At 39.0% G+C, this 27500-nt stretch overlaps 4 protein-coding genes and 2 long non-coding RNA genes across 9 annotated transcripts in view; 4 read left to right on the top strand and 2 right to left on the bottom strand.

The window, feature by feature from the left end:
* Positions 1 to 489, top strand: part of LOC132861365 (uncharacterized) — a 1339-nt gene extending 850 nt beyond the window's left edge. Inside the window, exon 2 of the long non-coding RNA XR_009649929.1 lies at positions 379 to 489. This is a non-coding gene — a long non-coding RNA (uncharacterized LOC132861365). The remainder of the gene's footprint in view (positions 1 to 378) is intronic.
* A 3213-nt stretch (positions 490 to 3702) lies between these two features.
* Positions 3703 to 8997, top strand: LOC132861711 (mucin-2-like). 2 transcript variants are annotated; one of them, XM_060893281.1, is made up of 3 exons: positions 3703 to 3834; positions 5121 to 5229; positions 6310 to 8997. In XM_060893281.1, exons 2-3 carry the CDS (start codon positions 5170 to 5172, stop codon positions 7984 to 7986), a joined length of 1737 nt encoding a protein of 578 aa, XP_060749264.1. In that variant the 5' UTR covers positions 3703 to 3834; positions 5121 to 5169; the 3' UTR covers positions 7987 to 8997. The 2 variants fall into 2 exon arrangements, with proteins under 2 accessions (XP_060749264.1, XP_060749265.1); XM_060893282.1 differs by having other exon boundaries at positions 3752 to 3834; positions 5124 to 5229.
* Positions 8998 to 13379: 4382 nt separating this feature from the next.
* On the top strand, positions 13380 to 15122 carry LOC132861125 (integumentary mucin C.1-like). Its single transcript, XM_060892502.1, has 2 exons — positions 13380 to 13535; positions 14110 to 15122. Exons 1-2 carry the CDS (start codon positions 13476 to 13478, stop codon positions 14629 to 14631), a joined length of 582 nt encoding a protein of 193 aa, XP_060748485.1. The 5' UTR covers positions 13380 to 13475; the 3' UTR covers positions 14632 to 15122.
* A 362-nt stretch (positions 15123 to 15484) lies between these two features.
* On the bottom strand, positions 15485 to 22842 carry anxa14 (annexin A14). Of its 3 annotated transcripts, none has more exons than XM_060892189.1 (12): positions 22721 to 22842; positions 20670 to 20854; positions 19907 to 19995; positions 19706 to 19819; positions 19529 to 19619; positions 18720 to 18799; positions 18571 to 18609; positions 18283 to 18373; positions 17767 to 17874; positions 17619 to 17674; positions 17343 to 17450; positions 15485 to 15611 (listed from the first exon to the last, which is right to left on the bottom strand). In XM_060892189.1, the coding sequence occupies exons 1-12, from the start codon at positions 22825 to 22827 to the stop codon at positions 15552 to 15554; spliced, it is 1128 nt and encodes a 375-aa protein (XP_060748172.1). In that variant the 5' UTR covers positions 22828 to 22842; the 3' UTR covers positions 15485 to 15551. The 3 variants fall into 3 exon arrangements, with proteins under 3 accessions (XP_060748172.1, XP_060748174.1, XP_060748173.1); XM_060892191.1 differs by lacking the exon at positions 22721 to 22842 and adding an exon at positions 21148 to 21226 and having other exon boundaries at positions 20670 to 20763; XM_060892190.1 differs by lacking the exon at positions 22721 to 22842 and adding an exon at positions 21142 to 21203 and having other exon boundaries at positions 20670 to 20763.
* LOC132860895 (uncharacterized) lies at positions 20447 to 23056 on the top strand. The gene is made up of 2 exons (XR_009649884.1): positions 20447 to 20854; positions 22721 to 23056. It is a non-coding gene; the product is annotated as an uncharacterized LOC132860895 (long non-coding RNA).
* An 801-nt stretch (positions 23057 to 23857) lies between these two features.
* crybg2 (crystallin beta-gamma domain containing 2) overlaps positions 23858 to 27500 on the bottom strand; it is a 34492-nt gene continuing 30849 nt past the window's right edge. The window contains exons 18-22 of the mRNA XM_060892163.1: positions 26542 to 26681; positions 26196 to 26319; positions 25785 to 25943; positions 25379 to 25538; positions 23858 to 25133 (exon numbers count right to left, since the gene is read on the bottom strand). Coding sequence (XP_060748146.1) covers positions 25045 to 25133; positions 25379 to 25538; positions 25785 to 25943; positions 26196 to 26319; positions 26542 to 26681 — 672 coding nt within the window. The 3' untranslated portion in view covers positions 23858 to 25044. The remainder of the gene's footprint in view (positions 25134 to 25378; positions 25539 to 25784; positions 25944 to 26195; positions 26320 to 26541; positions 26682 to 27500) is intronic.

Below are 27500 nucleotides of genomic sequence, written 5' to 3'. Positions count from 1 at the left end.
GAAAAGGAATCATGGGGCTTTTATTACAACAATACATTAAAATTAATAATAATAAAACTACATAAAAAGTCCCGTTAATAACCCAAAGATGTCACGTGTATGGTAACGTCATTGACAAGATACTCTAGATATAAACAAACAAACAAACAAATAAATAAACAATATATATAGACCAATTTATTCAGAGAAAAAAGTATAAATAATTAAAAAATAAGACTTCAGTAACTACACATTTGAGCTGTTCTAGTGGCAGAAGATTAATCCAATGACTAAAAGTCAGTCAGCGTCATAAAAACAATATTTTAGTGAATATTATGTTAAAGAAATGAATCCGTTTTGGATCATAAATGAGAGTCACAGGTTTTGTGTCTGTTTTAGTCATCAGCACAGACAGATCCCAACTCCACCTCCACCTTCAACTCCATCACCAACTCCACCTCCAGCCCCACCTCCACCTCCAGCCCCACCTCCACCTCCAGCCCCACCACATCTCCATCTACAACTATCAAAATTACAACACTCAATTCCAGCGTATCTTGGAACACAACTGGAAAAGGCATGAGTGTGCACACCGGTGTGTCACCTGACGTCCTGTTGGCACAGTTAGCTGTCATTTTGATTGTGGTGATGAGCGCCACCTAAAGGCCAGTAAAAAAAAAACACTCTGTTTTTCTTATTTGTATTTTTTTTTTTCATTTTACAAATCATTGTTAAATGTTGTAAATTCTTCTTCTTCTTCTTCTTCTTCTTCTTCTTCTTATTATTATTATTATTATTATTATTATTATTATTATTATTATTATTATTATTATTACTACAGAACTGCATTGTTGATATTGACATACTGAATTGGTAATCAATTAAGTACCCTAATAAAAAAACATATTTTAAAGATTTTGATATTAATTACACACTTTTAATTGATTCTATATTTTTCTAAATGCACAAAAATAATGATTCTTTTTATTGTGTTGCTCATTATTAAATTAGGATGAGCAGAAATGCCTGGCAGGACACAGCAGGTGAAAACGTGACCAATAAATCAATAAGAAGTCAGAACATCAGGAATAACACAAACCTTAACGTGTATTTTAAAACAATGTCATTTATTTGTGAATGTATGTTATAGTTCATATTACCTACAGTTGTGCATGTCAGATTTATCCCTGTATAATTACACTTATACATTTATATTAAAGCCACATTTAAATAAACTACAAAATGCTATTTGTTCCATTTTTTTTCATTTGTGTGTGACACGCAGTGACTCAGCTACAGATTTAATCAAAAGTTGACATAAAATGCAAAGTTGTTGAAGCTCTGCTCAGTTTTACATACTGGAACAACACACTGATGTTCACACAGTTTCATGACAAAGACAAAACAAAGAGCTGAGAGAGAATCATGCAAAAAAAGGGTGACGTTCCAGTTAAACCTTCAGAGAAAAGAGAAATGCAGCTCATGACACGTCCTGTTTGATGTCCTAAACCTTCAGGAAGATAGCAGCAGATGCTTGTACATGTGATTGTGTTAACACTGTTTATTAGCACTGTGTGTGTTGCTCAGAGCTGAACGTTTTTCCCCCAACAGAATTTATGCTACACTATAAAACGTGCTTTTATTTTAAAATGAAAACTTTTTAGCTCTCACAACCTCACAAGCATTGATTAAAGCGCAAGTCTAACTTTCATATCTTACTTAATTTCGATTTCCTTTCTTTCTTTCTTTCTTTCTTTCTTTCTTTCTTTCTTTTTCATTATGTACATTCCTTTTGCACTTACATTTTTTTAAACTTTCTTTAGTGTCCTCTTCCTTTTTCTATTCTTCTTTCCATACCTACTTTTTAAAAAAAAAAAAATTCTACTTAATATAATTCTTTTATTAGCTGTTCTCAGAACTGCACAGAAAACTACATGAGGAAGTGAAAATCTTTCACAATAAGAGAGTTACTTTGTCACTGAATGTGTTCTGCAAAATCAATGCAAATGAGTGACGCTGTATGACGGACAAAATTACAGCATTCATTTTTTTTTTACCACTCACCTACTGTGTCCTTCAGGATAAAGTTCCAGCTGAATAGCATCATGCTGTGACTGAAAGATTTTATTTTTATTGATATTCACACTGGGAACCGGTCCAAGGATGTCAAGGTGTCCTTCGGGTTCTTAACCCTGTGTGGGATAAATGTTAGAGGTAAAGGTTAGAGGGATGGAAGATATTCACAGATAATAGTCACACACGGCCATAACTTGTGCTACAGGGCATCCAGTGATGTCATATTAATCACTTATTCCATATAAATCCATGGCATTAGTGTCATGAATAATCCATTTATTCCAATAATAGTACTGTTAAATAAAATTGTTCACAAATATTGTGTGTATATCAGAGCTGCGGAGTTTCTTATTCCTAAACTTTCCACTAGTATGAAAGATATTTTATTAAAAATTGATATTAGCATTATGGAAATTTGGAAGTCTCTAATGCACCTGATCAGAAAGTGTTAAACTGTGTTGTCACTTTATACACTTAAAAACGTGTTCAAAAGATAAAACTATAAAAGGTAATTAAAGATATAACAACTTTTACCTTTACAGGTAAAAAAAAAAAAGTATATATATATATATATATATATATATATATATATTTATATATATATGTACCTTTGATGGTACACGTAAATTAAGTGCATTCAATTCACATGACCAGTCAAATACAAGAGCTACAAGACCCAAAACTCTGATGGGTTTCGTCAGCTTGGTGCTAAAAAGATGGAGTTGATTCGTGTGTGTGTGACACGCAGTGACTCAGCTACAGATTTAATCAAAAGTTTACATAAAATGCAAAGTTGTTGAAGCTCTGCTCAGTTTTACATACTGGAACAACACACTGATGTTCACACAGTTTCATGACAAAGACAAAACAAAGAGCTGAGAGAGAATCATGCAAAAAAAGGGTGACGTTCCTTTTAAACCTTCAGAGAAAAGAGAAATGCAGCTCATGACACGTCCTGTTTTGCTCAGAGCTGAACGTTTTTCCCCCAACAGAATTTATGCTACACTATAAAACGTGCTTTTATTTTAAAATGAAAACTTTTTAGCTCTCACCACCTCACAAGCATTGATTAAAGCGCAAGTCTAACTTTCATATCTTACTTAATTTCGATTTCCTTTCTTTCTTTCTTTCTTTCTTTTTCATTATGTACATTCCTTTTGCACTTACATTTTTTTAAACTTTCTTTAGTGTCCTCTTCCTTTTCCTATTCTTCTTTCCATACCTACTTTTTAAAAAAAAAAAAAATTCTACTTAATATAATTCTTTTCTTTCACACATTCTTCTATTTGTTTCTTTCCTCATATTCTTTATTTCTTTACTTATTTATTCTCTTTTCTTTCTTACTTTCTCTCTTGTGTAAAAAGTCAGCAAATTTCAGATTTTACTCGATTGATACTCCATTGAACACAGAGACCTTGAAGTTATCAGTAAACCTAATAACCTCCATCCTCAGTTCAGCACACACAGCCTCGTGTCATCTGACTACGAGTTGTGTGTCATCCATTTTCATGTTAAATGATAATGTTAGTAAATGAAGTTAATAGAAGAATAACGGAAACAACTCTGAAATATAAGATCTGAAGTAACTGAGAGACGATTCCCAATGGATTAATACGAGCCTGCCAAGTGATTCAAATATTCAGTGGAAATATTCATTATATTCAAATGTTCAGTGGAACATTATCTGACTCTCTTTTCAGGAAGACGGATTTTCATTTTTGCATGATGATGACTCTGGAATTGCACCTCATGGTATTTATGACCTTCATAAAAGCACAGGTATGTCTATAAATTAATTAAGTTACATAAAATCAGTCACACATATTTGGCTAATGACAGAAATAAAAGGGAGGGGGTGTTTATTTAAATGTTCAACATCAAAATGCTACAAGAGCGACATCCTCATCATCACGACACTCGTAAACTTGCAGTGTAAATTAAGACGTCTAGTGGTAGTGCGGAGAATGAATTCGTTTCAACACAGTTTTGTCAGTTTGCATCTGTTACTAGAATAATTTATTGTATTTTGCTCCTATTATTTCTGTGAAGCTGTCTGTTTGGATTAAGAATCTCATACTGTTACACCACTGACACGTATATTGTTCAGTTGTTCGGGTTATTTGGTGCTGTACTCAGTAACTGGAACAATGGATATGAATAAGATTACATGCTTCGAACACGACTGCAGGTTTTGCATGAGCTGGTTGCATAAGTACAGAATATTTTCTATGAAGTGAATCTGATATATAAAGATCGTCTGTTTCTGTACAATCTTCTTGACTTTCTTGGTTTAACCTTAATGCCAAAGCCTTGAATAGTGGTAGAAAAGAATTTCTAAAACACCAGAGCAACATAAAGCCCATCAACAAGTGCAGAAAATTGCTCACCACAGTGACATCACCAAGAAAAGGAATTTCCTCATGGTGATAAACTGGCAAGATGAAAGCTGACCAGAGAGACCACCAAGTCTGGGCTGTTGGGTAGATTAGCTAAATGGTTTTTATCTTTCATCAATAAAACATCCATATAAGTCCATCTAAACATCTGTTAAAAGTTTATGGTTAGATAAGATGAGATAGAACTCAAAACTAAACACAATTCTAAAGGCTCTTGGATATGGGGAAGATAACAACAAAAGAAAACACCCAAAGAACATCATACCTATGGTAAACTTCTATGGTTCTATGGTTTTTCTTGTTCTATACAGTGTAAAACATGAAGAGATGCCCAGCAGAGGGCTCACACCATTCCCATTTCCATTCACCCTGCTTACCATCAGCTAAACTCAAAGTCACTGTACTCTTCATACAGAAACCCAACAGTGTCCTGACTAATCTTATAAAAGATTTACAACCATAATATATATAATTCACTTGTTTATACCGATGAAAATGTCATACAAACTAATTCTGACAGTATTGAATGTCGGTGTGATGCAAGAAATGGTAGCTCTAAAGCTTTTGAGACAGATGAAAATCCTCCTGTGACTTTAAAACCGTGTCAGGGCGTGTTCAGGCTGAAGGTGCTCATGTAGACGCTCTGACATCTAACGGTCTTCTTTAAAGCAGGCGATTCTGCGTTCATAACCTAACCCGTCGCAAGAATTTCCACGCCATGAAGTTACAGAGATTAGGAATTTGTCTCATGGCCCTGATGGCTTTCTCAACAACACAGGTACGTCTGACCGTTAATTTATCCATCATCTTTTAATAGATTCTCTATTTTCTTTTTAAATCAACAGAATTTGATCTACATCAATGTTTTTACATGATATTCCTTACGCATTCATACAAATGTTATGTTCCACTTTACAAGTGACTAGTTTACAGGTTTTAGCAGCAACCTGTTTATTTTGCTAACATTATGGTTTTGGATTACGGTTCTCAAAACTTTCAAGTGAGCTTCCTCTGAGGAAAAAAGCTTGTGATTATGAAACATAACAATCTTTAGATTTTAACATGTGAGTATGACTTTTGCAATTCGTTGTTTTCACACTGCACTGATTAATTTTTAGTAAACATTAATTTTTAGTAAACGCCATAGCTTCAGCCTTTATTCTTTTAAAGAGTAGATCACTTCTACAGGGCTCTCACGTTTTGAAGACAGGCAAGTTTTTTTTTCATTGGTTGTTGCGTTAAATCTTATCCAGATACAATAGTGCTATTTACTGATTGGCTATTAAGTACCCTCTTGTTTTGATTGACTGATAAGTGTCAGGCTCGACTAAGAGCTCCAGGGGAGATGCGCTTGGGTCCTGCCCGGTTCCATAGAGACAGCGGTGCGGACTGATACATTTTGGGCTCTGCGGCTTATTAAACATATGATAAATAGTCAAAAAGTTTTCTGCGTGAGAAATACAATGTGTGGCGGGAGCGTGACAAAAGACCCATAAGCGTGACTGTCACTCTCAATGCGTGACATCAGAAGCACCATTACAGTAGTAGATCATCTAGGGTAATGACACTATTTTGAGGACACAAGCTTAGCACATTTTAAAACACAAAAATTATGATTTTTCACATAGTTTCAACTCTCAGAATTCCGCTCTACAAAATGTAAGTACTTATTTATACAGCAGTCCAGGTGTGAAAGCTGTGCTAATAACTTGTCTTCTTCCTGCTTTGTTTACTCTCCTGTGAAATTGAATGAGTTGAGCAGCAGGTAAATCTGTTAGGACAAAAAAATACAAATACATAAAAGTTACTTATTATTCTGATAATGTATATATATATATTTAAAAATTATTATTTCTAGAACACAGACACCATCGCAGTGATGCCTGAGACTATCACCACTACTGTCTCACCAGCAAGTGACACCACTACTGTGATGCCAGTAAGTGACACCACTACTGTGATGCCAGAGAGTGACACCACTACTGTGATGCCAGAGAGCATCACCACCACTGTAATGCCAGCCAGTGACACCACCACTGTCTCACCAGCAAGTGACACCACTACTGTGATGCCAGTAAGTGACACCACCACTGTGATGCCAGCAAGTGACACCACCACTGTGATTGATACCACCACTGTGATGCCAGAGAGCATCACCACCACTGTAATGCCAGCCAGTGACACCACCACTGTCTCACCAGCAAGTGACACCACTACTGTGATGCCAGTAAGTGACACCACCACTGTGATGCCAGCGAGTGACACCACTACTGTGATGCCAGAGAGCATCACCACCACTGTAATGCCAGCCAGTGACACCACCACTATTATGCCAGCAAGTGACACCACCACCGTAATGCCAGTGAGTGATACCACCACTGTGATGCCAGTGAGTGACACCACCACTGTGATTGATACCACCACTGTGATGCCAGAGACCATCACCACCACTGTAATGCCAGCCAGTGACACCACCACTGTCTCACCAGCAAGTGACACCACTACTGTGATGCCAGCGAGTGACACCACTACTGTGATGCCAGAGAGTGACACCACTACTGTGATGCCAGAGAGCATCACCACCACTGTAATGCCAGCCAGTGACACCACCACTGTCTCACCAGCAAGTGACACCATTACTGTGATGCCAGTAAGTGACACCACCACTGTGATGCCAGCGAGTGATACCACCATTGTAATGCCAGCAAGTGACACCACCACTGTGATGCCAGCAAGTGACACCACCACTGTGATGCCAGCGAGTGACACCACTACTGTGATGCCAGAGAGCATCACCACCACTGTAATGCCAGCCAGTGACACCACCACCGTAATGCCAGTGAGTGATACCACCACTGTGATGCCAGTGAGTGACACCACCACTGTGATTGATACCACCACTGTAATGCCAGAGACCATCACCACCACTGTATTGCCAGAAAGTGACACCACCACTGTGATTGATACCACCACTGTAATGCCAGAGACCATCACCACCACTGTATTGCCAGAAAGTGACACCACCACTGTGATTGATACCACCACTGTAATGCCAGAGACCATCACCATCACTGTATTGCCAGAAAGTGACACCACCACTGTGATTGATACCACCACTGTAATGCCAGAGACCATCACCACCACTGTATTGCCAGAAAGTGACACCACCACTGTGATTGATACCACCACTGTAATGCCAGAGACCATCACCATCACTGTATTGCCAGAAAGTGACACCACCACTGTGATTGATACCACCACTGTAATGCCAGAGACCATCACCACCACTGTAATGCCAGCCAGTGACACCACCACTGTGATGCCTGAGCGCATCACCACCACTGTAATGCCACCAAGTGTGACCATCACTATAAAGCCGGCGAGTGACACCATCATTGAAATGCCAGAAAGTGACAGCCGTTCCACTAATACAACACCTATCACCACCAATGAGCCCAGTCTTCTCAACAGCAGTCCAGGTGTGAAAGCTGTGCTAATAACTTGTCTTCTTCCTGCTTTGTTTACTCTCCTGTGAAATTGAATGAGTTGAGCAGCAGGTAAATCTGTTAGGACAAAAAAATACAAATACATAAAAGTTACTTATTATTCTGATAATGTATAGATGTTCAGGTAATAAGAGCTTTAAGAATTTTACATTTCATCTAAGTTATTAGAAATTATATGCATTTCTGTTTCTATAGCTACCTCCACTGTATAGTTTACTTTCTGAAAGTTAGAACCATGTTTAGAGAAATAATGATGATTTTCCATGCTTTAAATGATAGGTTTGTATCTGTACAGAAAAATGACACTTGATTCATTTCAGTAATATTCAATTTCTTCTAAGGTTATTTACTTTTAGCACAATTTCAATCTCATGTTCTGGGGAATTATAAAAATATATTTAAATAATGTTTGCACTTCATTCATTCATTCATTCATTCATTCATTCATTCATCTTCTACCACTTATCCGAACTACCTCGGGTCACGGGGAGCCTGTGCCTATCTCAGGCGTCATCGGGCATCAAGGCAGGATACACCCTGGACGGAGTGCCAACCCATCGCAGGGCACACACACACAATCTCATTGACTCACACAATCACACACTACGGACAATTTTCCAGAGATGCCAATCAACCTACCATGCATGTCTTTGGACCGGTGGAGGAAACCGGAGTACCCGGAGGAAATCCCCGAGGCACGGGGAGAACATGCAAACTCCACACACACAAGGCGGAGGCGGGAATCGAACCCCCAACCCTGGAGGTGTGAGGCGAACGTACTAACCACTAAGTCACCGTAACCCCCCAATGTTTGCACTTTAATTCTTCTAAAATACGTAGGCTGTTATAGATGTTAACATTACGATTTCTTTATCACAGAGTGAGCAAAAAAAATAAATGTTACAAAAAAAGTTTTTGTTTCCATAAGTACTGCAGAAACGACAAAGAAAAATCCTAATAAAACTACACAAATTATACCTGAGGCTACTGACACATTCTTCTAAAGTCATGTGAAATATGGATTATTGCGCTTTTTAGTATATTTTCTAAGCAGATTTTTTTATGACATTATTTTCGAAGGGCTCTTTGCTTTACAGTACTTCAGTATATAAAGCAGAGGTGGGAGTAAGTCACACATGTGCAAGTCTCAAGTAAGTCTCAAGTCTTAACCTTAACCTTCGGTGTCCACATACAGGTGAGTTGTAAATACAATAAAAATCTAAAAATGAATAAAAATCAAAACTACAAAGAATAAGATGTAAATGTAACTGAAATAAGGCCAACATAAAAGCATAAAAAGTTTCAATTAGTGATGCTCCGATTGATCGGCCACCAATCATGATCGGCCGATATTGGCTAAAAATAGCTTGATCGGCGAACCCCAAAAGCGCCGATCAAAAAAGCCGATCACGTGACGTAAATTACTCGCGCGACTTTTTCACACGTGCATGCATGGCGCACAGGTAAACAACAGCAGAGCAGAGCTTACCAGTGGCAACATGAGTTCTCCCGTCTGGAAGTTTTTCAAAGTGTCCGATAAAGACGTAAAGTTAGCCGTTTGCTGATGAAATCCCTCAAGGTGGAAGCAAGCAACGGCATTTTAATACCACTAACATGAGTAGGCATCTTAGAACACGCCATACAACTGAATATGCCGAGTATGAGAAACTAAACCAGCCGAAGCCAACAACATCCCCAACCCTCAACCAGCCGACTGTGAGTGATGCATTTAAACTAGTAGTGATGTGAGTGAGTGATGCCTTTTATGATTGAGACCCGAAGGATTTTGTACTCTGTGTTAGTAGGCCGAGGCCCAGCATGTTTTGGTTTGAAACATTTTGTGGCCAATTGTTTAATTTTAATATATTAAAAATTTTATTTACATTTTATTTACATTTTACAAGTAGCCTGGGCCTATGTAACCTCATACCTTCGCAAGTTCATCTGGTTGGTAACTATCTGCTTGGCCTCCTTGTTTCTCTGCCTTGTTATTTAGAAAGGATGGCATTGGCTTACAGTACTGTAGCTTTCATTATTTTATTTTTGGATCTGATGTAGTTGGTTCCTCAACTACATCAGACGTTCATAATAACAACAGAAAAAAAAACACTTGCCATAGTTTTGTCCTTTGTGGCAGTAGCCAGTTTTGGTGTAACAAGTTTTACATTTTGCTGCCAATTATAAAATGTAATCAGTGTATTAAGAGGCTACATCCCATTAAGCTGATCTGATGTGTGTTGGTCTGCCTGACCCCTCTTTGTTTGGAATAATTTTAAGTTACTCTGCCTTATTTGGGAAAGATGGCCTACAGTAGCCTTAAGTTCTCATTTTCAAAAATAAACACTTGGTGGTTCTTCAAGATCTTGACTGTAGCCTATTTCTACAGTTTTTTTCTCAATACAGTTAATTTAGAGTTAATTTCATTTCTAAAAATGGTGCAAACTCTGCTAGAAAAGATTCCCATTCCCCTGCCATTCTGTGATCGGCAGTGATCGGCAATCGGCAGATCATGATCTTTGTGATCGGTAATCGGTGATCGGCCCCAAAAATGCAATATGCCTCAAACATGGCAGAAAACCATGGAAAAGTATATATAAAAAAGTACAATGGTTTCTTTGCAACCAAATGGCTTTTTTGAACAGACATTCCCTTTTAATGGGACATGAACACATCCATAAATTAGATCCTTCCTTTTTAACAACAGAATAACAACAACAATCACGTCAATCAAAAAATGTAAATTATTGAATCACACAAACCTTGAAGTTAATTAACTATTGGGGGGAGAGAGAGAGAGAGAGAGAGAGAGAGAGAGAGAGAGAGAGAGAGAGAGAGAGAGATGATTGGAGTGAGTGTAATTTATTAATTAAAGGGATTGTTCACCTAAAAATTAAAATTCTGTTATCTTTTTCTCACCCTCATGATGTTACAAACCTGTATAAATGTCTTTGTTCTGATGAACACACATGTAGATATTTTGAGGACTGTTTGTAACCAAACCCTTCATGAGCCCCATTCACTTCTATAGTGGGGAAAAAACAATACTATAGAAGTGAATGGGGCTCATGAAGGGTTTGGTTACAAACATTCCTTAAAATATCTTCCTCCGTGTTCATCAGGACAAAGACATTTATACAGGTTTGTAACATGAGGGTGAGAAAATGACGAAAGATTTTTTTTATTTTTGGGTGAACTGTCTCTTTAAATGTGTGTGTGTGTGTGTGTGTGTGTGTGTGTGCGTGTGTGTGTGCGCGCGTGAGTGTGCATGCGAGACAAGAATATGGCTGTGCTTGCAACTCTGAAGTTTTTTATATTTCTATTTATATTTATGTTATATATATATGTACATCCCCATAAACGACCCATACACTTTACACACAAAGCCTAACACTGAAGACCAATTATAAGTGTTATTGTATAACAGCTGACATTTCTACATAAAGTCACCAAACATTTACACTACATTGCGCTTGCAAAAAATTTAATTAGATAGAACTTTGTCACTCCATTGTGATCGATGTGGTCGCATTCTGCTGTTCTTCTCTTCTCATCTTGCACAAAATCCCGGTACCTGAACTTAATTATTTTTGATGTAGCTCCTTCCATGTTTCGTCACGACTGTTAAGGTTTATTAGTTAGTGCGCGCGCTCCCTCTGCTTGTCTGCTGCGTCACGTGGTTAGATTACGATCTTGTGTGCGTTCAAAAACAGATTTAAAAAAAACCAAACAAAAAACAAGTTATTTCGAGTCATTTAACTCAAGTCCGAGTCAAGTCTCAAGTCATGAATGTCAAGTCAAAGTCAAGTCGAGTCCCTTTTTAATATTTGTCAAGCAAGTCTCAAATGTGGGACTTAAGTCCGACTCGAGTCAAGTCATATGACTCGAGTCCCCCATCTCTGATATAAAGTCCACTTCAAAACTATGGGAACAAGTAATATCTTTAATCTATGGCTATATTTCATGCCTATATTTCATCCAGGTTTGAATTTCCTAAACACAGTGTATATACAGTTATTTAGAACATAGTGTTTAAACACACTTATTTATCCGTTGTTTCTTGCGCTGACCCTCACCTCACTTTCTGTTCTACATCATTTCCCACTTGGCTTTTTACCAAACTAATTTCTCTATCCTCAATTTCAGTGTTCTCTTTAGTTTTCTGTGTTCATCAATAATGTTTTTGTTCAGTGAATAAAACTCTTTCTCAGGTTCCTTCTCCTCCTAAATGCCATCACCTGAGTTTCAATTTTCTTCTCATTTCTATGCATATGTATGTATTCAAAGCGTTGCAAAATTTTGTCATGCAAGACTAACCCTGAGCCCTGGGTCCCTGTCCTTGTCTCCTGTAGTCTGCATCCTCCCAGAAATCATCTAAAACAAGCAGCAGTGTAAAGTCATGTGGTTCTGGAGCAGTAGGATTTATCTGAATGACTAACAGGAATGTACAGACACTAGTTTTTTATTAAGTGTTTTTTTACTCATACTGACTCAGATACTGACATGAGGAAACCACCCAGTAGATTTTTATGATTCCTCACTTAAGCGTAGGTAACACAGATAACCTTAGAGATATCCAGTTCTCTCATGGATATTGATTTGGTCACATATTCTTCCTGTAGAACTGATAAAGTCAGTGACTGAATATAAGGAGGGAGATTAATACATCACCCAATAATGAAGATTATATGAGTCATTTTCAACTAAACAAAGTATCTTAGCAGGTTTTGATATAGAAAAATTGATGATAATAAAAAATGATTTTAGGTGGTTTGTACAATTCAAGCCAAATCCAAAAAACCCATAAAATACTAGTTATAAATGTGAATGCTGGATAAATGACAGCATCTTTGTTTAACACCTGGAACTGTGAAAGTTCTTTCCAAAAGAAAGATCTGGTCTTATAATATTAATGATACCTGTGGACACTCACAACCAAGAACGTACACCAATTTGCACCAAGTTCGCATGTGAGGATGAAATGAGTTTGAAGAAAATGTGTCAGTTTAATTAAGATTTTTCATATTTCTGATTTTATTCATAAGGATAGAACAGGAGGAAAATCTGAGACGATTCAAAAAGAAAAAAACTTATAATACTTTTCCCGTTGTCATTTTATTTAATTTCAATATGATGACACACAACACTGAGCGTTAAGTGATTCCATAACAAAACTTGACCAAAACCTGAGCTGAGTAAACAAACCGTAAGATGTTATGTAAAAGCAGGTCCGTGCGTTAATGAGTCTACGTACTCGGTGTTCAGCCTTTTAGTGGAACTGAGATTAATGATTCATGAACATATTATTTCCATGTGAGTTCCTCAAAACACTTAAAAAGAGGAGGTATGGGGTGTGTCCAGTTTTTAATGTGTAAAAAAAAAAAAAAAAAGGTCACCTGCATTGGACACAAGCTTTCAGGCCAAACTTTGAACTCCTTAAAGGAGCGTCAGTGAACCGAGCACATAAAGAGGAATAAGAGGAACTGTCTGGAGCATCTGCGCTCTCTCTGCCTTTCACACCATGAAGTTACCGACTGTGCTGTTCTATGGCTGGGCCTTGGCTGGTTCCTTCACAATCCAGGTAAAACACACACACACACACCTATCTGATCATATAACCACACAGTGTGACTTGATTAATATTAGACTTTATCTGGAGGAAAAGCCATTTCCGATCTTTAGGTACTCGAAGGTGCTGAAATCTACACGTACCATCATTTACACTGAATCTTTCTGGGACGGTCAGAACATTTATTTTTGAACTAGTGAAACTTTATTATTCTGCAACTTCAACTACTGTTAGCTTTCATATGGAAACTGATGGTTTAATAAACGAATAAGCAGTGGAATAACTGAATTTATGGAAGTTTAAGGAACTTATTCACACACTTTCATTACTCATGCAAGGCAAGAAAAAATAAAAAGATAGAAATATAACAAAATATAATAGATTTTTTAATCCTTTCACTTAAAACACTTCACTTCACTTCACTTGTATGATTCATACTGTAGACATTTTACCCATAAAGCCTTAGAGAAGAAATGTTTCCCAAAATATCTATAATACATGACCATTAAAATACACAACAGTGTCAGTGTCTCTATGGTCTACTCACATTGGCTAAAACAGTTGTATTATATTTATTTCTTCACAGGTAACTAACGCAGCGACGTCTTCAATTATAAATGCAACAACTACAAGACCAACAACCAACACCATGAGCATGCCATCAACAGCCAGCACCGTAAATTACACAACTCCATCAAATGCAACCACAATAACACCAACAAACCGCTCCACCTCGCCAATGATGAACGCCACCACTGCCACCACTGCGATGCCTTCAAATAGAATATCTACTGTACCTTTAAACGCTACCACCACATTGATGCCACCTCATGCCACCTCGTCACTGCCAGTAGATGCCACTCATGTGATGCCTTCAACCACTGTGAATCCATGGAGCTCGACTTCGGCCAACACGACAACGAAGGGAACAAACGTGACCATGGTGACGTCAGCTACAGCTACTACAATAACACAACATGGCAACAGTACCGTAGCTTCTACCAAAACTACCACGTCTCCTGGTACAACACCATCCAGCAGCCCTGATGTTCACCCTGAGCTGATCACTTGCACATTATTGATTCTTCTGTATCTACTGCAGAACTAAACGTTTTCCATTAGCTTGTGCCTGAGATTTTAAGTGTTCATTTACACATACATTTAATTCTCCATAAACCTTCAGTTTAATACACATATTTTAATCTGTACACGTCAATGTGAATGAGCTGTTGCTATAGAAACGATAAGGTATCGAGTGCATTAATATACAGTAAAGCTATGTGTGAAATAATTAATATACAGTAAAGCTACTTCAGCTGTGCGAGCTCCAGAATTCAGCAGCAGTGAGGTGGAATTAGCTTTACAAATCATGTAACAGTCATGCTTTAGTCTTCTCAACCACAATAATGTTATGTTGAAGTTTGCTTTCTGTCACTTTCAGCCATCAGAACCACAGAAATCTGTGTTTCTAGACTTCCTGTTTAATGATTCATTACCTCTCTGAGGAAAAGAAATCAAATCCTTTTCAAGGTCACATCATAGAACTTTCCTTGTGATTAATCAATGCTGTGTGATGATTAAAAATAAAGTTCTTTCAGGCACCTCTGTGAATTCCTTTGAGGAAAACTTTAGCACAATACAACAATGTAGTGCTGTTTTTTTTTAGATATATTCAGTTCTGTGTGTATCTTTAACAAAGCATACGCAAATAATCTCATGATTCTTTAAAACAGTATTATTAAGTTACTATATAACTACATTGGTAACTAAATAAGTAACTACTTAACTACTTAACTAAAATCTGTCTGAAGGCTATTAGCAGTCATTAAGGATAAAGCATTATGTGCTTTCTGTTTCTTAAAAGCCATGAAAGTGAAGACAGAAATCTAGAATAGTGTATTATTACAGTCTAGTACAGAGCTTTATGGGGTTAAATGATTGTACAGAAGAATTCTGAGCAGTTCACAGCAATTAAACTTTATTTGTTTTGTTCATATGACAAGTATCTTGATAAAGCTTGTGGACTTCTCAGTCTTCAGAGCGACATAATGCTAACAAAATCTGCTGGATGTCCCCCTCAAACGTGTCCTGTAGAGAAAGTGTCACAAATACTTCCGTTACTTCTAACTACAAAATATTACTGTATGATTTTTTATTATAATATTTGCTGTAATGTTATAATAACGTAATGTTTGAATCATTTGGTTTTTGGTCTTTAGTCATGTCATACAATTAGTCATGATAAATATCACTTAATTGACTATTGAGTGGGTCTAAAGATTTGGGCTCATACAATGTTCTGGTGGTGAGCATGACATAGGAGGTAATGATGGGTCACGTTCTTCTAGTGCATGTCTGCTAGCTATGTCTACTTCTCAGCTAACACACACAAGCTCAGCTAACACACACACACGCTCAGCTAACACACACACACACTCAGCTAACACACACACATTCTCAGCTAACACACACACACACACACACTCAGCTAACACACACACACGCTCAGCTAACACACACACACTCTCAGCTAACACACACACACAGCTAACACACACACACAAAATACAAGCTCAGCTAACACACACACACACACTCAGCTAACACACACACACACAAGCTCAGCTAACACATACATGCTCAGCTAACACACACGCTCAGCTAACACACACACTCAGCTAACACACACACACACTCAGCTAACACACACACACTCTCAGCTAACACACACACACACACTCAGCTAACACACACACAAGCTCAGCTAACACACACACACAAGCTCAGCTAACACACACACGCTCAGCTAACACACACACACGCTCAGCTAACACACACACACTCAGCTAACACACACAAGCTCAGCTAACATACACACACTCAGCTAACACACACACACTCTCAGCTAACACACACACACACAAGCTCAGCTAACACACACACACACAAGCTCAGCTAACACACACACACGCTCAGCTAACACACACACACTCAGCTAACACACACTCTCAGCTAACACACACACACTCAGCTAACACACACACATGCTCAGCTAACACACACACACAAGCTCAGCTAACACACACACACACACACTCAGTTAACAGACACACAAGCTCAGCTAACACACACACTGTCAGCCTAGACAAACACACTGTCAGCTAACACACACACATGTTTTGTGAGTAAGTCAGGGAGGCTGATGGGGTAAATCGAGAGGCTTGGCATAAAAAATGACTGGAGTAGCCTTTCTGTCAAAGGTGAAGGGAGATCACGCCTGACAGTAAGCAGTTTTGAAGAGGTTACAAGTCATCAAGTGTCTCCCGTGACAATGAGGATAGCCAGTCACAAATCAACCACAAGCTATCGCAGCAGGAATTCACTACATCATCTCCATTGTCAGTGTCGTATTATCTCAAACGCAATCTGTGCAGATGTTTAACACTTTGTTCAAAAACTCCTTGTTGATAACTGCACAGACGGCATTTGAGATACTACAACACTCATGTCCCTCAAGTTACAGCCAGTTCCTTGATGAGGGAAAACTTCCAGAAGAAGGTAAATGTACACATTGTTCTAAAGTCGCAGGCAACACACTAGTGTTTGGGTCCCAGTGGTATCACCATGGTTCAGGGGGTACGGTTCTGAGAAGATGGCCTTCATGAGAGTACAGAAGTACTAATAAACCTCAAAAGAACTACACATTTAATACTCAGACTACACCCCAATATCGGGAACCACCAGATGAAGGCAGAAGTGAAAGTTATCATCAGAAATGAAGGACCACTGCACGTAAGAGAGGAACCATGAGAGAGAGACCTGTATGGTGGAGTAAAGAGATCTTCCAGTTTTCTTCTTGAATGCTACTCTAACAGCCAGAAGATCCTCCTCACTGTGAGACACTATTACTCCTTGCACCACGGACTCCTGAACAAAAACAACACACACAATGTATTTGCTATATTGTCCTTAACCCAGAATTTACTACTATACCTTTACTTCTGAAAAAAAAAACAACAGTTTAAAAGTCAAGTAAAGTCTCGTAGACACTTCAAATCTGAACATCTCCAATGTTCATCATCCAACATGGCTTACTTTCATAGGCTGGATTCTCTGGGCCAAGTAGAGATGTGGGTCCTCGATGGAGCTCACTGAGTAGAGATCATACAGGAAATTCTTCTGGTTACACACTTTAAATAATTAAAGCCCAACATTGTTCCTCATTCTCACACAAACACCTCACCTAGGACCTGTAAGCCCAGTCTGATGTCTCTGTTGAGGAGTCCACCAAAGTGTTTCTCTAGTTCTGCAGTAACAGGCTGGCCTCGTTCAGCTTCCAGATGAATCAGCACTGAAACATCGGTACAGTCACATCAGCGCTGTGTAACATTTATTGCATTTTAAATCGATCCCGAGTTAGAAGTGTTTTAAACACTGTGTTGGGTTTTAAAACGTTCTGATTGAAATTCTGTGAAGATGAATAAACCTGTGACGAGAACAGAATGGAGACGTGTCCAGTAACTGCAGGAGTGTGTGTATTTTTGTATAATTCTTCATGGTTCTTTTTGTAGTTCATAATTATAGCTTTATAAACAGATTCTTTTTTGAAACACATTGTTATAGGTGGACAAGATCAAGCAGGAAACGTCCAGTTCACAGGGCCGCAGGTTTAGGGCTGTCCAGTGCTTAGGACTGAAGATGTTTCAATGTTTTGAACTTTTCTTGGTGATTGTGTTTTGAGAAATCTGTCACACAGTACCGTTTCTGAGATGGTCTGGATCTCTCATGGTCAGGATCTGAAGCCACGGCTTGACGTCCGCCTTTGAGTTGTTGAGCTCTTCACAGAGAACCTGAGAGAGAGAAATGTGGAGGTGAAAAATGCAGCACACAACAATGCTAGTAGATATAACACTGTCTGTCTGTGACCAGTTACAGCCTCTTACTTTACATGAAGCAGGTCATGTGACATTCTTACAAGAAGGTGTTTGCTAAAGTGATGCTTTTACGTGAACAGAACAGCTGAGATGTTGGATGAAAAGACTCTTACTCGAACATCCTGGTCCACATTCCCAGACACGTGCATCTTCTGAAGACGAGAAATAATGATGACTGTATTTTTCATGAGAGTAAAATATATATTTGTATAAAAGTGTTTGTTTGTGTTTATAGAATATTGTGTGTTATTTCTCATGGTACCTTCAGCAAAGCCAGGAGCAGCTCCCTGAGATCTCCACTGGTCTCACTGGTCAGGTCCTTCTCTAGATCACGCTGGTATTCTGCCGTAAAACACAGGTCAATGATCTGAATTCTGAATCCTGACTCTCACTGGATGACTCCCTGATATCATGTGTCTTATGGCTGCATTGTTAGTTGTGAGTCTATCAGGAAGCAACGTCGAGCAAGGACTCGTTTTGTTTTGCACGAATGAACTGATTCTCATGTTCGAACCGTTATGATGGAGTTGATATGATGGAGTTCTGACTTGTGCACAATTCTAGATGTAATTATAGTGAATAAAGGTTTAAACATGGTGACTCGAGTTAGGGTTAAGGTTAGGGTTAGGGTTATAGCAGCTATAAACACTCGGTCCCTCAGAGACCCCTTTATTCTGTCTCTTACAGTTAATAAAATAAATAGATCACATTTTAGGGATGAATCAGAATCACACACAGTCAGTGAGCTTCAGAGAAAATCTGTTAAAAAAAATTGTGTGTGTGTGTGTGTGTGTGTGTGTGTGTGTATGTGTGTGTGTGTGTGTGTGTGTGTGTGTATGTGTGTGTGTGTCTGTGTGCGTGTGTGTGTCTGTGTGCGTGTATGTGCATGTGTGTATGTGTGTGTATGTGTGAGTGTTTGTGTGTGTATGTATGTGTGTGTGTGTGTGTGTATGTATGTGTGTGTGTGTCTGTGTGTGTGTGTGTGTGTGTGTATGTGCGTTTGTGTGTGTCTGTGTGTGTGTATGTGCGTGTGTGTGTGTGTGTGTGTGTGTGTGTGTGATTTCTCCTGACCTTTAGCGTACACCGCTGCAATGTCAGAAAGCTGCTCTGCTGACCTCAAACACATGATTTCTAGAAGGGTTTCTTCATCTGTACCCAGACCCTGAAACACAACTACACACATAAACACACACACACACACTCACGCACTCACACACACACGCACACACACACTGAGGTGTTTCTGACCTCCATGGCTTGTCTGAGACGTTGAGCTTCAAAATCATTTGGCGTCATCATCAGGCCGAGTATCAGCACCTTTACACCTCCATCCAGAACCGTCTCAAGCCTCACTCTGAGATCCTGCAACACACACACAAACACACACACACAGTTATCAGACTGTCTGTCTGGGAGTCAAACTGTAGTGATGGTGAACTGAGTCGTTACTTGTTGAGTGACAGTGCGGTACGTCTGGGCGAGGATCTGTCTCTGATTGTTACTGCGGCTCATCAGAATCCTCACCACAGTTCTCACATCTTCATTAACAAACAAACAGGAAGCAAATGAAAACACACACATCCTGTGGCATGCCATGTCGCTCTCGAATACAAATGAAAGAAGATCCAAACAATAAATGCATATTCAACAGGAAACAGGAAACACTTTTATTTATATGATTCGTCTTGATCCGTCTGTGAGATTTTATCAGAGACTCTAATACACACAAACCTCACACACACTTACAGCAGAACAACAACACAACAGGGTGACATGTCTCAGGACAGGTGTGAATAGTCACGCAGGATTTACCAGTGTATTAAACATTTACCGGTGTATTAAACATTAACAACAATACGAGTGAAACACACGCATTCTCCTACACACCACATTCTTCACACCAGATTGCTATCAGATTATTGTGACCTTACTGTCAGTAGCCTTCGTTCCCTGTGTGATGTTTAATGTGAATCACGATGAAGACGGACAAGTTTCTCTTTGGAATGAGGATGAACTTGTCTCTAATGCCTGTGCATATTTATGTCGTGTCTTTTCTCTTATCTTCTCTTCTGTACACTTCGCTCTTTTTTCTGGTCGATCGGTGGATTTTCTCTGACCTTCAGCAGCTCAGAGACCAAACGCTGCCTTCTGCCTCATTTGAAAGTCACTTTGGATAAAAAAACTTTCATAAATGGGAAACATGTAAATTCACCTTTCTGTTCAAAGGCAGCCTGAAGGTCAGACACGTCTTTCTCTGGCTGGAAGACTGGGAAAGGTCGAACAGATCCCATAGTGCTCCAGTTCATCTGAGGAGAAACAGCAGATGAATCCAACATAAAGAACAGAGAAACGTCCCAGAAGACTGAGGGAAGGAGGCAGGGGGACACTCCGGATGGGGTAATTAACCAGGAGACACACACACACACACACACACAGAGGTGCCAGTCAACCTATAACACATGTTTTTAGACTCAGGGAGGAAACAGAGAACCCACAGTAACTCCTGAGGCACACGGAGAACATGCAAGGAATCGACTCCAGAGGTGCGAGACAAACATGGTTATAGCCAGTAATGTTATATAGCTTTAAATGAAAAATAATAACAATAATAATTATATAGAACATTATTTTTTAGATAAGAACATTTAGTTTATAAAGAAAATTGTAAAATGATGAAGACTCACACTCACCGTCGCTGTCATTGTGACAAGTTCTTTTCAGGATGTGAGACCACACACACACAAACACTCACACACACAAACACAAACATATCTTCAAAAAATCTACAAACAAAAAAGTCATGTTTGGTGAGATTCCTAAAATACCAAACACTATCAAACATTCCAGATCTCGAAATCCTGCAACAAGATAAAATAAAAGCTAAAAAAAGTTTGATTTATTCACAGTGTCACAGTGATAAAGTATTAAAAATCACACACACACAAACACACACGTACACACAAACACACACACACACACACATACACACATACACACACATACACACAAACACACAGATACACACAAACACACACACACACACACACATACACACACATACACACAAAAACACAGATACACACACACAAACACACACGTACACACAAACACACACACACACATACACACAAACACACACATACACACAAACACACAGATACACACACACAACACACACACACACTGCACTCTGTATAAAATATTTCACAGATAGGCAAAGCAAGACAAGTTTTATATAGCACATTTCATACACAATGAGTGTGATGGTGTGTGTTGGTTTGTGACGGTGTGTGTTGTTGTGTGATGGTGTGTGATGGTGTGTGTTGGTGTGCGATGGTGTGTGATGGTGTGTGTTGTTGTGTGATGGTCTATGTGATTATTGCACCTAGTGGCCAAACAGTGGAACTGCACCAAACAGGGGCTAACGAGGGTCAGTGGTGAAGGAGCAGAGGACAGGGCAGTTAATGAGAGGGTCAGATGTCAATGTCAATTTTATTTCTGTAGCACAACTACACACAACACAAGTTGACCAGTGTGCTTTACATCAATGCAAAAAACAATAAAATATCAATAATAGATAAAAAACAAAAAAAAAAAAACATAGAAGAACACAAACACACAATACACTACAATACATTTCATCATGGACAATATGCTGATTCAAAAAGGTATGTTAGAGTTTACAGCTCATTCTCTCTGATTAAAAATCCACCCTGATCACAACAATCTTATTACAATCTTATTAAACAGACAGTGTGTGTGTGTATGTGTGTGTGTGTGTGTATGTGTGTGTATGTGTGTGTGTATATGAGTGTGTGTGTATGTGTGTGCGTGTGTATGTGTGTGTATGTGTGTGTGTATGTGTGTGTGTTTGTGTGTGTGTGTTTGTGTGTGTATGTGTGTGTATGTGTGTGTTTGTGTGTGTATGTGTGTGTGTGTATTTGTGTGTGTATGTGTGTGTGTATGTGTGTATGTGTATGTGTGTGTATGTGTGTGTGTGTATGTGTGTGTGTATGTGTGTGTGTGTATGTGTGTGTATGTGTGTGTATGTGTGTGTGTATGTGTATGTATGTGTGTATATGTGTGTGTATGTGTGTGTGTGTGTGTGTGTGTGTGTGTGTGTGTGCAGTCGCCACAGTGTTGATGATTCAGGTTTAAAGACTTGATCTTTTGATCAGAAGTCCATCTAAACATTTAAACACAACTTTATAACAATACAGAACTATGAGATTCATCTGCAGAACGTCTCTGTGTGTCGCCCAGGAGACACCCAGGAGACGCCCAGGAGACACCCAGGAGACGCCCAGGAGATGCCCAGGAGACACCCAGGAGATGCCCAGGAGACACCCAGGAGACGCCCAGCTCCACATCTGCCCTGATGTTTACATTAAACTCTTTCACGTCTATAAAACCTCCTGTAACAGTTCAGATCAAAGGCAGCAATAAAATGGATATTACCTTTAAACTGCATTAATTTATAACATGTAATAAACATTCACTGGTTCATTGTTACAGAAGTTCAGATCTCTTTATCTTTATTTGTGTAACAGAAACTTACATTAATGATAAATGGCAATAAACAGCATTTGGGGATTTAAACTCAGAACCTTCTGGAAATTAGTTTAGAACCAACATGAACACCCTCAAACACCCTCACAAACACACAACACCTCAAACACCCTCACAAACACACAACACCTCAAACACCTCAAACAAAAACACACAACACTTCAAACACAAACACCCTCACAAACACACAACACCTCAAACACAAACACACAATACATCAAACACAAACACCCTCACAAACACACAACACCTCAAACACTCACAAACACACAACACCTCAAACACAAACACACAATACATCAAACACAAACACCCTCACAAACACACAACACCTCAAAAACACCCTCACAAACACACAACACCTCAAACACAAACACACAATACATCAAACACAAACACACAACACCTCAAACACTTAATACCTCAAACACCCTCACAAACACACAACACCTCAAACACCCTCACAAACACACAACACCTCAAACACCCTCACAAACACACAACACCTCAAACACACACAATACATCAAACACACAACACCTCAAACACTTAATACCTCAAACACCCTCACAAACACACAACACCTCAAACACCCTCACAAACACACAACACCTCAAACACACACAATACATCAAACACACAACACCTCAAACACTTAATACCTCAAACACCCTCACAAACACACAACACCTCAAACACCCTCACAAACACACAACACCTCAAACACCCTCACAAACACACAATACATCAAACACAAACACACAACACCTCAAACGCTTAATACCTCAAACCCCCTCACAATCACACAACATATAGGTGGTACAAACAAGAAGAGAAGGCCAACAGGAGGATGTGTGTCATTTATTTTTATTTTTTCATTTTAATTTTTTAAAAATAAATCCACTCCCTGTTACACTTTGACAATAAAACATACAGAAGAATATTTCTCAAAAAAAACAACAACTTATGAACAAATTCTCAGAGTGACACGAGCGTCATTGGCATTTAATGAAAGTTCAACACACACGCAAACACACACACGCACACACTCACACACACACAAATCCAATACACACCCTGGTTAGTATAGATATTTTTGCTAATGTGAGTGTCCTCGTTATTAATCACATTTACGTGTTCAAAAATAAAACTGTTTCATCCAAGTCCACATTATTAAGCGTTATAAACAAAGTCTGTGTCCAAAAAAGGCAAAATGTCTGAAAGTTCTGAGCTGTTACGCTCTTCTACGGGGAAAGTGCTTCTCCAGCTCTCAGCACCTTCCTGACATGACCTCAGGTGACCTCTGCTTTCTTTTAGTTATAATTATACATAAGAAGGTTCTGAATATAACACTGTCAATAAACACACAGCAGGACTGCAGTCTCAGGTCTCAGCTGTTCACCGGCTAATGGAACGATAAACGTCGCTAAGTAGCGAGTGAAAGAACAATGTGAGCAAATGTTAGAAGGAAAAAATAACAGAAAGAGTAAAAGGGCCGCCATGATGAGTATATAAAAAAATATACGTTATGTCATGATTAGCTCGTCATACATATTCACGTGTAACTTACCATGTTTAAGTATCTGTTAGGTATTTACAGGAATGCTAGTACATCTGTTAGCATGTTTGATGCTAGGTATGTTTATTAGTCTGTATACAGTAATGCTAGCAGGGTTACGACTATGCTAGCTCAGGTGTTAGCATGTTCATTATAATGCTTTGTGCTTTACTGGGAAACGAGTTAATGACTCACAAACTACTGTGTAAAAAAGTTCACCTCAGTTTCAGTTTGATGTTTTTGTTGTGTGTGAGTTTCTTTACTGCATCGTGTTTTACCTCGATGATGCAAATGAATCCAAAACTCTGGCATTAAAGCTTCGGTGTTAATTGAAGATTTTTTTGTTTTTGAGCTCCACCATGTCGAAGAACTGAGGCATGATAAAGGCTGTGATGATGTGAACCTTCATGACAGAATAAATATTAAATAAAGTCACAGTGACTAAAAAAGGGGGCATGGTTTAGATGAATTCTATGTCCCATAGCGGAGTGGGGGTGTCTTCGGTCACGTTCTGTACAATCACATGCTCCTTATCGTACGTTTTACCACCTGAAGGAACAAAAAAGATGATGGTGAGATTTGTGGTTCCTCTACATGATCATGTCTGTGTTATTTATTGAGGAGTGTTTTTGCTTTGTTTGTTGTTGTAGTTCAGTCTGTAGACAGTAGTGACAGGTGGCGTCTCTCCCCCTCACACTCTATACAGATGGTTTATTCCACTTCTTGCTGATGAGGTTCAGCCTCTCTGACTTTACTACTAGCAGTTAAGTAACCACACCCTGTCTCCATCTTACCCTTGACATCCAGCAGCAGGCCGGGAAACGTGAGGCTGGAGATCGGGCCACTTAGTTTAGCGCTCCACATTTGAATAGGAGTTCGCGTTTCTGACCACAGAACCACCTTTGCTCCGGGTTCCACGTTACCCACAACCTGCAGACTCATCGTCTGGGCCAACTACAGAGAGAGAGAGAGAGACAGAGACAGAGAGAGAGAGAGAGAGAGAGAGAGAGAGAGAGAGAGAGAGAGAGAGAGAGAGAGAGAGAGACAGAGAGAGAGAGAGAGACAGAGAGAGAGAGAGAGAGAGAGAGAGAGACAGAGAGAGAGAGAGAGAGAGAGAGAGAGAGAGAGAGAGTATAAGTGTGACTGTTCTCAGAAGCTGTAATACAGATGATAGTTGTGATGGAGTAACAGAACCCTGACCTTGTTCTTGATGAGGCCGTCCTGATAGAACCACACGTCACTCTGACCCTCCACTTTCTCAGACACCACCACACGGCCCGTCTTCATAGCGTCCACTCCACCCTGCACCGACATGCAGAGTCTGCTCTCCTTATAACGGATCCGGAACACTCGACTCTTCTGCACACGCACACACACACACACACACACACACACACATTAATATCCCCTGAGCTAAAGTGAACAGAAAGAAATCAGAGTGTAAACAGATCTTGATGACTCTTGAGAAATTCCCATAATTCATTGGGAGGTTCACACATCAGGGTTAAGACAGAGATATTATATATTTATATTAGCTGTCATTAATTAGCTTTTATTATTTTGTGTGCTTTAATTGTTCTACCATTTTTGTAAGAAGTATTAAATTCTCACCTCTCGGATGGGATACAAGGAGCCAATGGATGTGAGTGAGCTGAATTTGGGCCAGTTTGTGATCTCCATTGTTTCGAGTAGGAACTGTCGTCCTCTGTAGTTACTGTGTTCACACAGCACCCAGCTACAGGAAGTGACATGTTACATCAATACATATACAATACACACACACACACACACACACACACACACACACACACACACACACACACACATACACACACACGTACACATACACACACACATACACACATACATACACACACATACACACACACACACACACACACACACTCACACACACTCACACACACTCACACACACACACACACACACACACACTTACCAACCGTGGCTGACCCTCACAGACAGGAAGTGAGGATTAAACCCTCCTTCCATCATACTGGACACCTCTGTATCCATGGAAACCTCCCGTCCCTCAAAACACTCCATACCAAACAGAGAGATGGACGGAATCGTGAACAACTGGTGAAGAGAAATAAACACAGGGAAATAGAAATATGTGCATTTAGAGGCATACAAATATTTCACACACACACACACACACACACACACACACACACACACACACACACACACACACACACATACACATACACACCCTATATATATATATTGGTTTTTTTTTAAAAACAATAAAAATTATTATTTTTGAGCTAAAAAACACATAGACTTTATCTTAGGTTTAAACAGTGATTTTTAAATCAATGTTAACTCCTGACTTAAAATATCTACCAAGGTTCCTGTCCATAATTTTAACTGTATTAAAACTCTAACAGCGAGTTTTTACAGACGCATTTACAAAGTGCTACCACAAGATGGCGCAAGCGGGTATCAAAGGTTTTTTTAATAAAAGCCAATAATAGTAATAATACTATAATAATAGTCAAATAAATAGCTACAACATACAAAGATTAAACAGTATAGTCAAAATATAGTAGGTAAAAATCAATGTATTTATAAATAACATAATTATAATAATATAATGGTGTGTGATGTATATAATATAAGGTTTAAAAAAACCCTGTGATCATGGGATTCATTTCAACTCATTGCGCACGTGTTTAATGTCATTTATGTAAATGTAAATGTAAATGCACAGATCAGGAGATAACCTCCATCTAACTGAAGTTCACACCTCTGATTGGTGAAACCAACGACTCCTCAACCATCAACCCACGACGTCATGTCCATCTCATTATAAACCCTCCTAAATGTTAATGAGCTCTCACATCACCATCGTTAACTGACCAGCTTATTGCTAAGACAGTAACTCCATACAGT

The sequence above is a fragment of the Tachysurus vachellii genome, chromosome 18 (genome assembly GCF_030014155.1).
Source record: "Tachysurus vachellii isolate PV-2020 chromosome 18, HZAU_Pvac_v1, whole genome shotgun sequence".
Classification (NCBI taxonomy): Eukaryota; Metazoa; Chordata; class Actinopteri; order Siluriformes; family Bagridae; genus Tachysurus; species Tachysurus vachellii.
This window is presented reverse-complemented; position numbering and strand designations above follow the sequence as displayed.

Coding starts and splice junctions, on each gene's coding strand:
- LOC132861711 (XM_060893281.1), top strand. CDS start 5,170: ATGAAGTTACAGAGATTAGGAATTTGTCTCATGGCCCTGATGGCTTTC. Junction 5,230..6,309: donor TGGCTTTCTCAACAACACAG/GTACGTCTGACC, acceptor TATTATTTCTAG/AACACAGACACCATCGCAGT.
- LOC132861125 (XM_060892502.1), top strand. CDS start 13,476: ATGAAGTTACCGACTGTGCTGTTCTATGGCTGGGCCTTGGCTGGTTCC. Junction 13,536..14,109: donor CTGGTTCCTTCACAATCCAG/GTAAAACACACA, acceptor ATTTCTTCACAG/GTAACTAACGCAGCGACGTC.
- anxa14 (XM_060892189.1), bottom strand. CDS start 22,827: ATGTGGAGCTGGGCGTCTCCTGGGTGTCTCCTGGGCATCTCCTGGGTG. Junction 18,800..19,528: donor TGCAGCGGTGTACGCTAAAG/GTCAGGAGAAAT, acceptor GTTTTACGGCAG/AATACCAGCGTGATCTAGAG. Junction 17,675..17,766: donor ACTGGGCTTACAGGTCCTAG/GTGAGGTGTTTG, acceptor ATCTCTACTCAG/TGAGCTCCATCGAGGACCCA.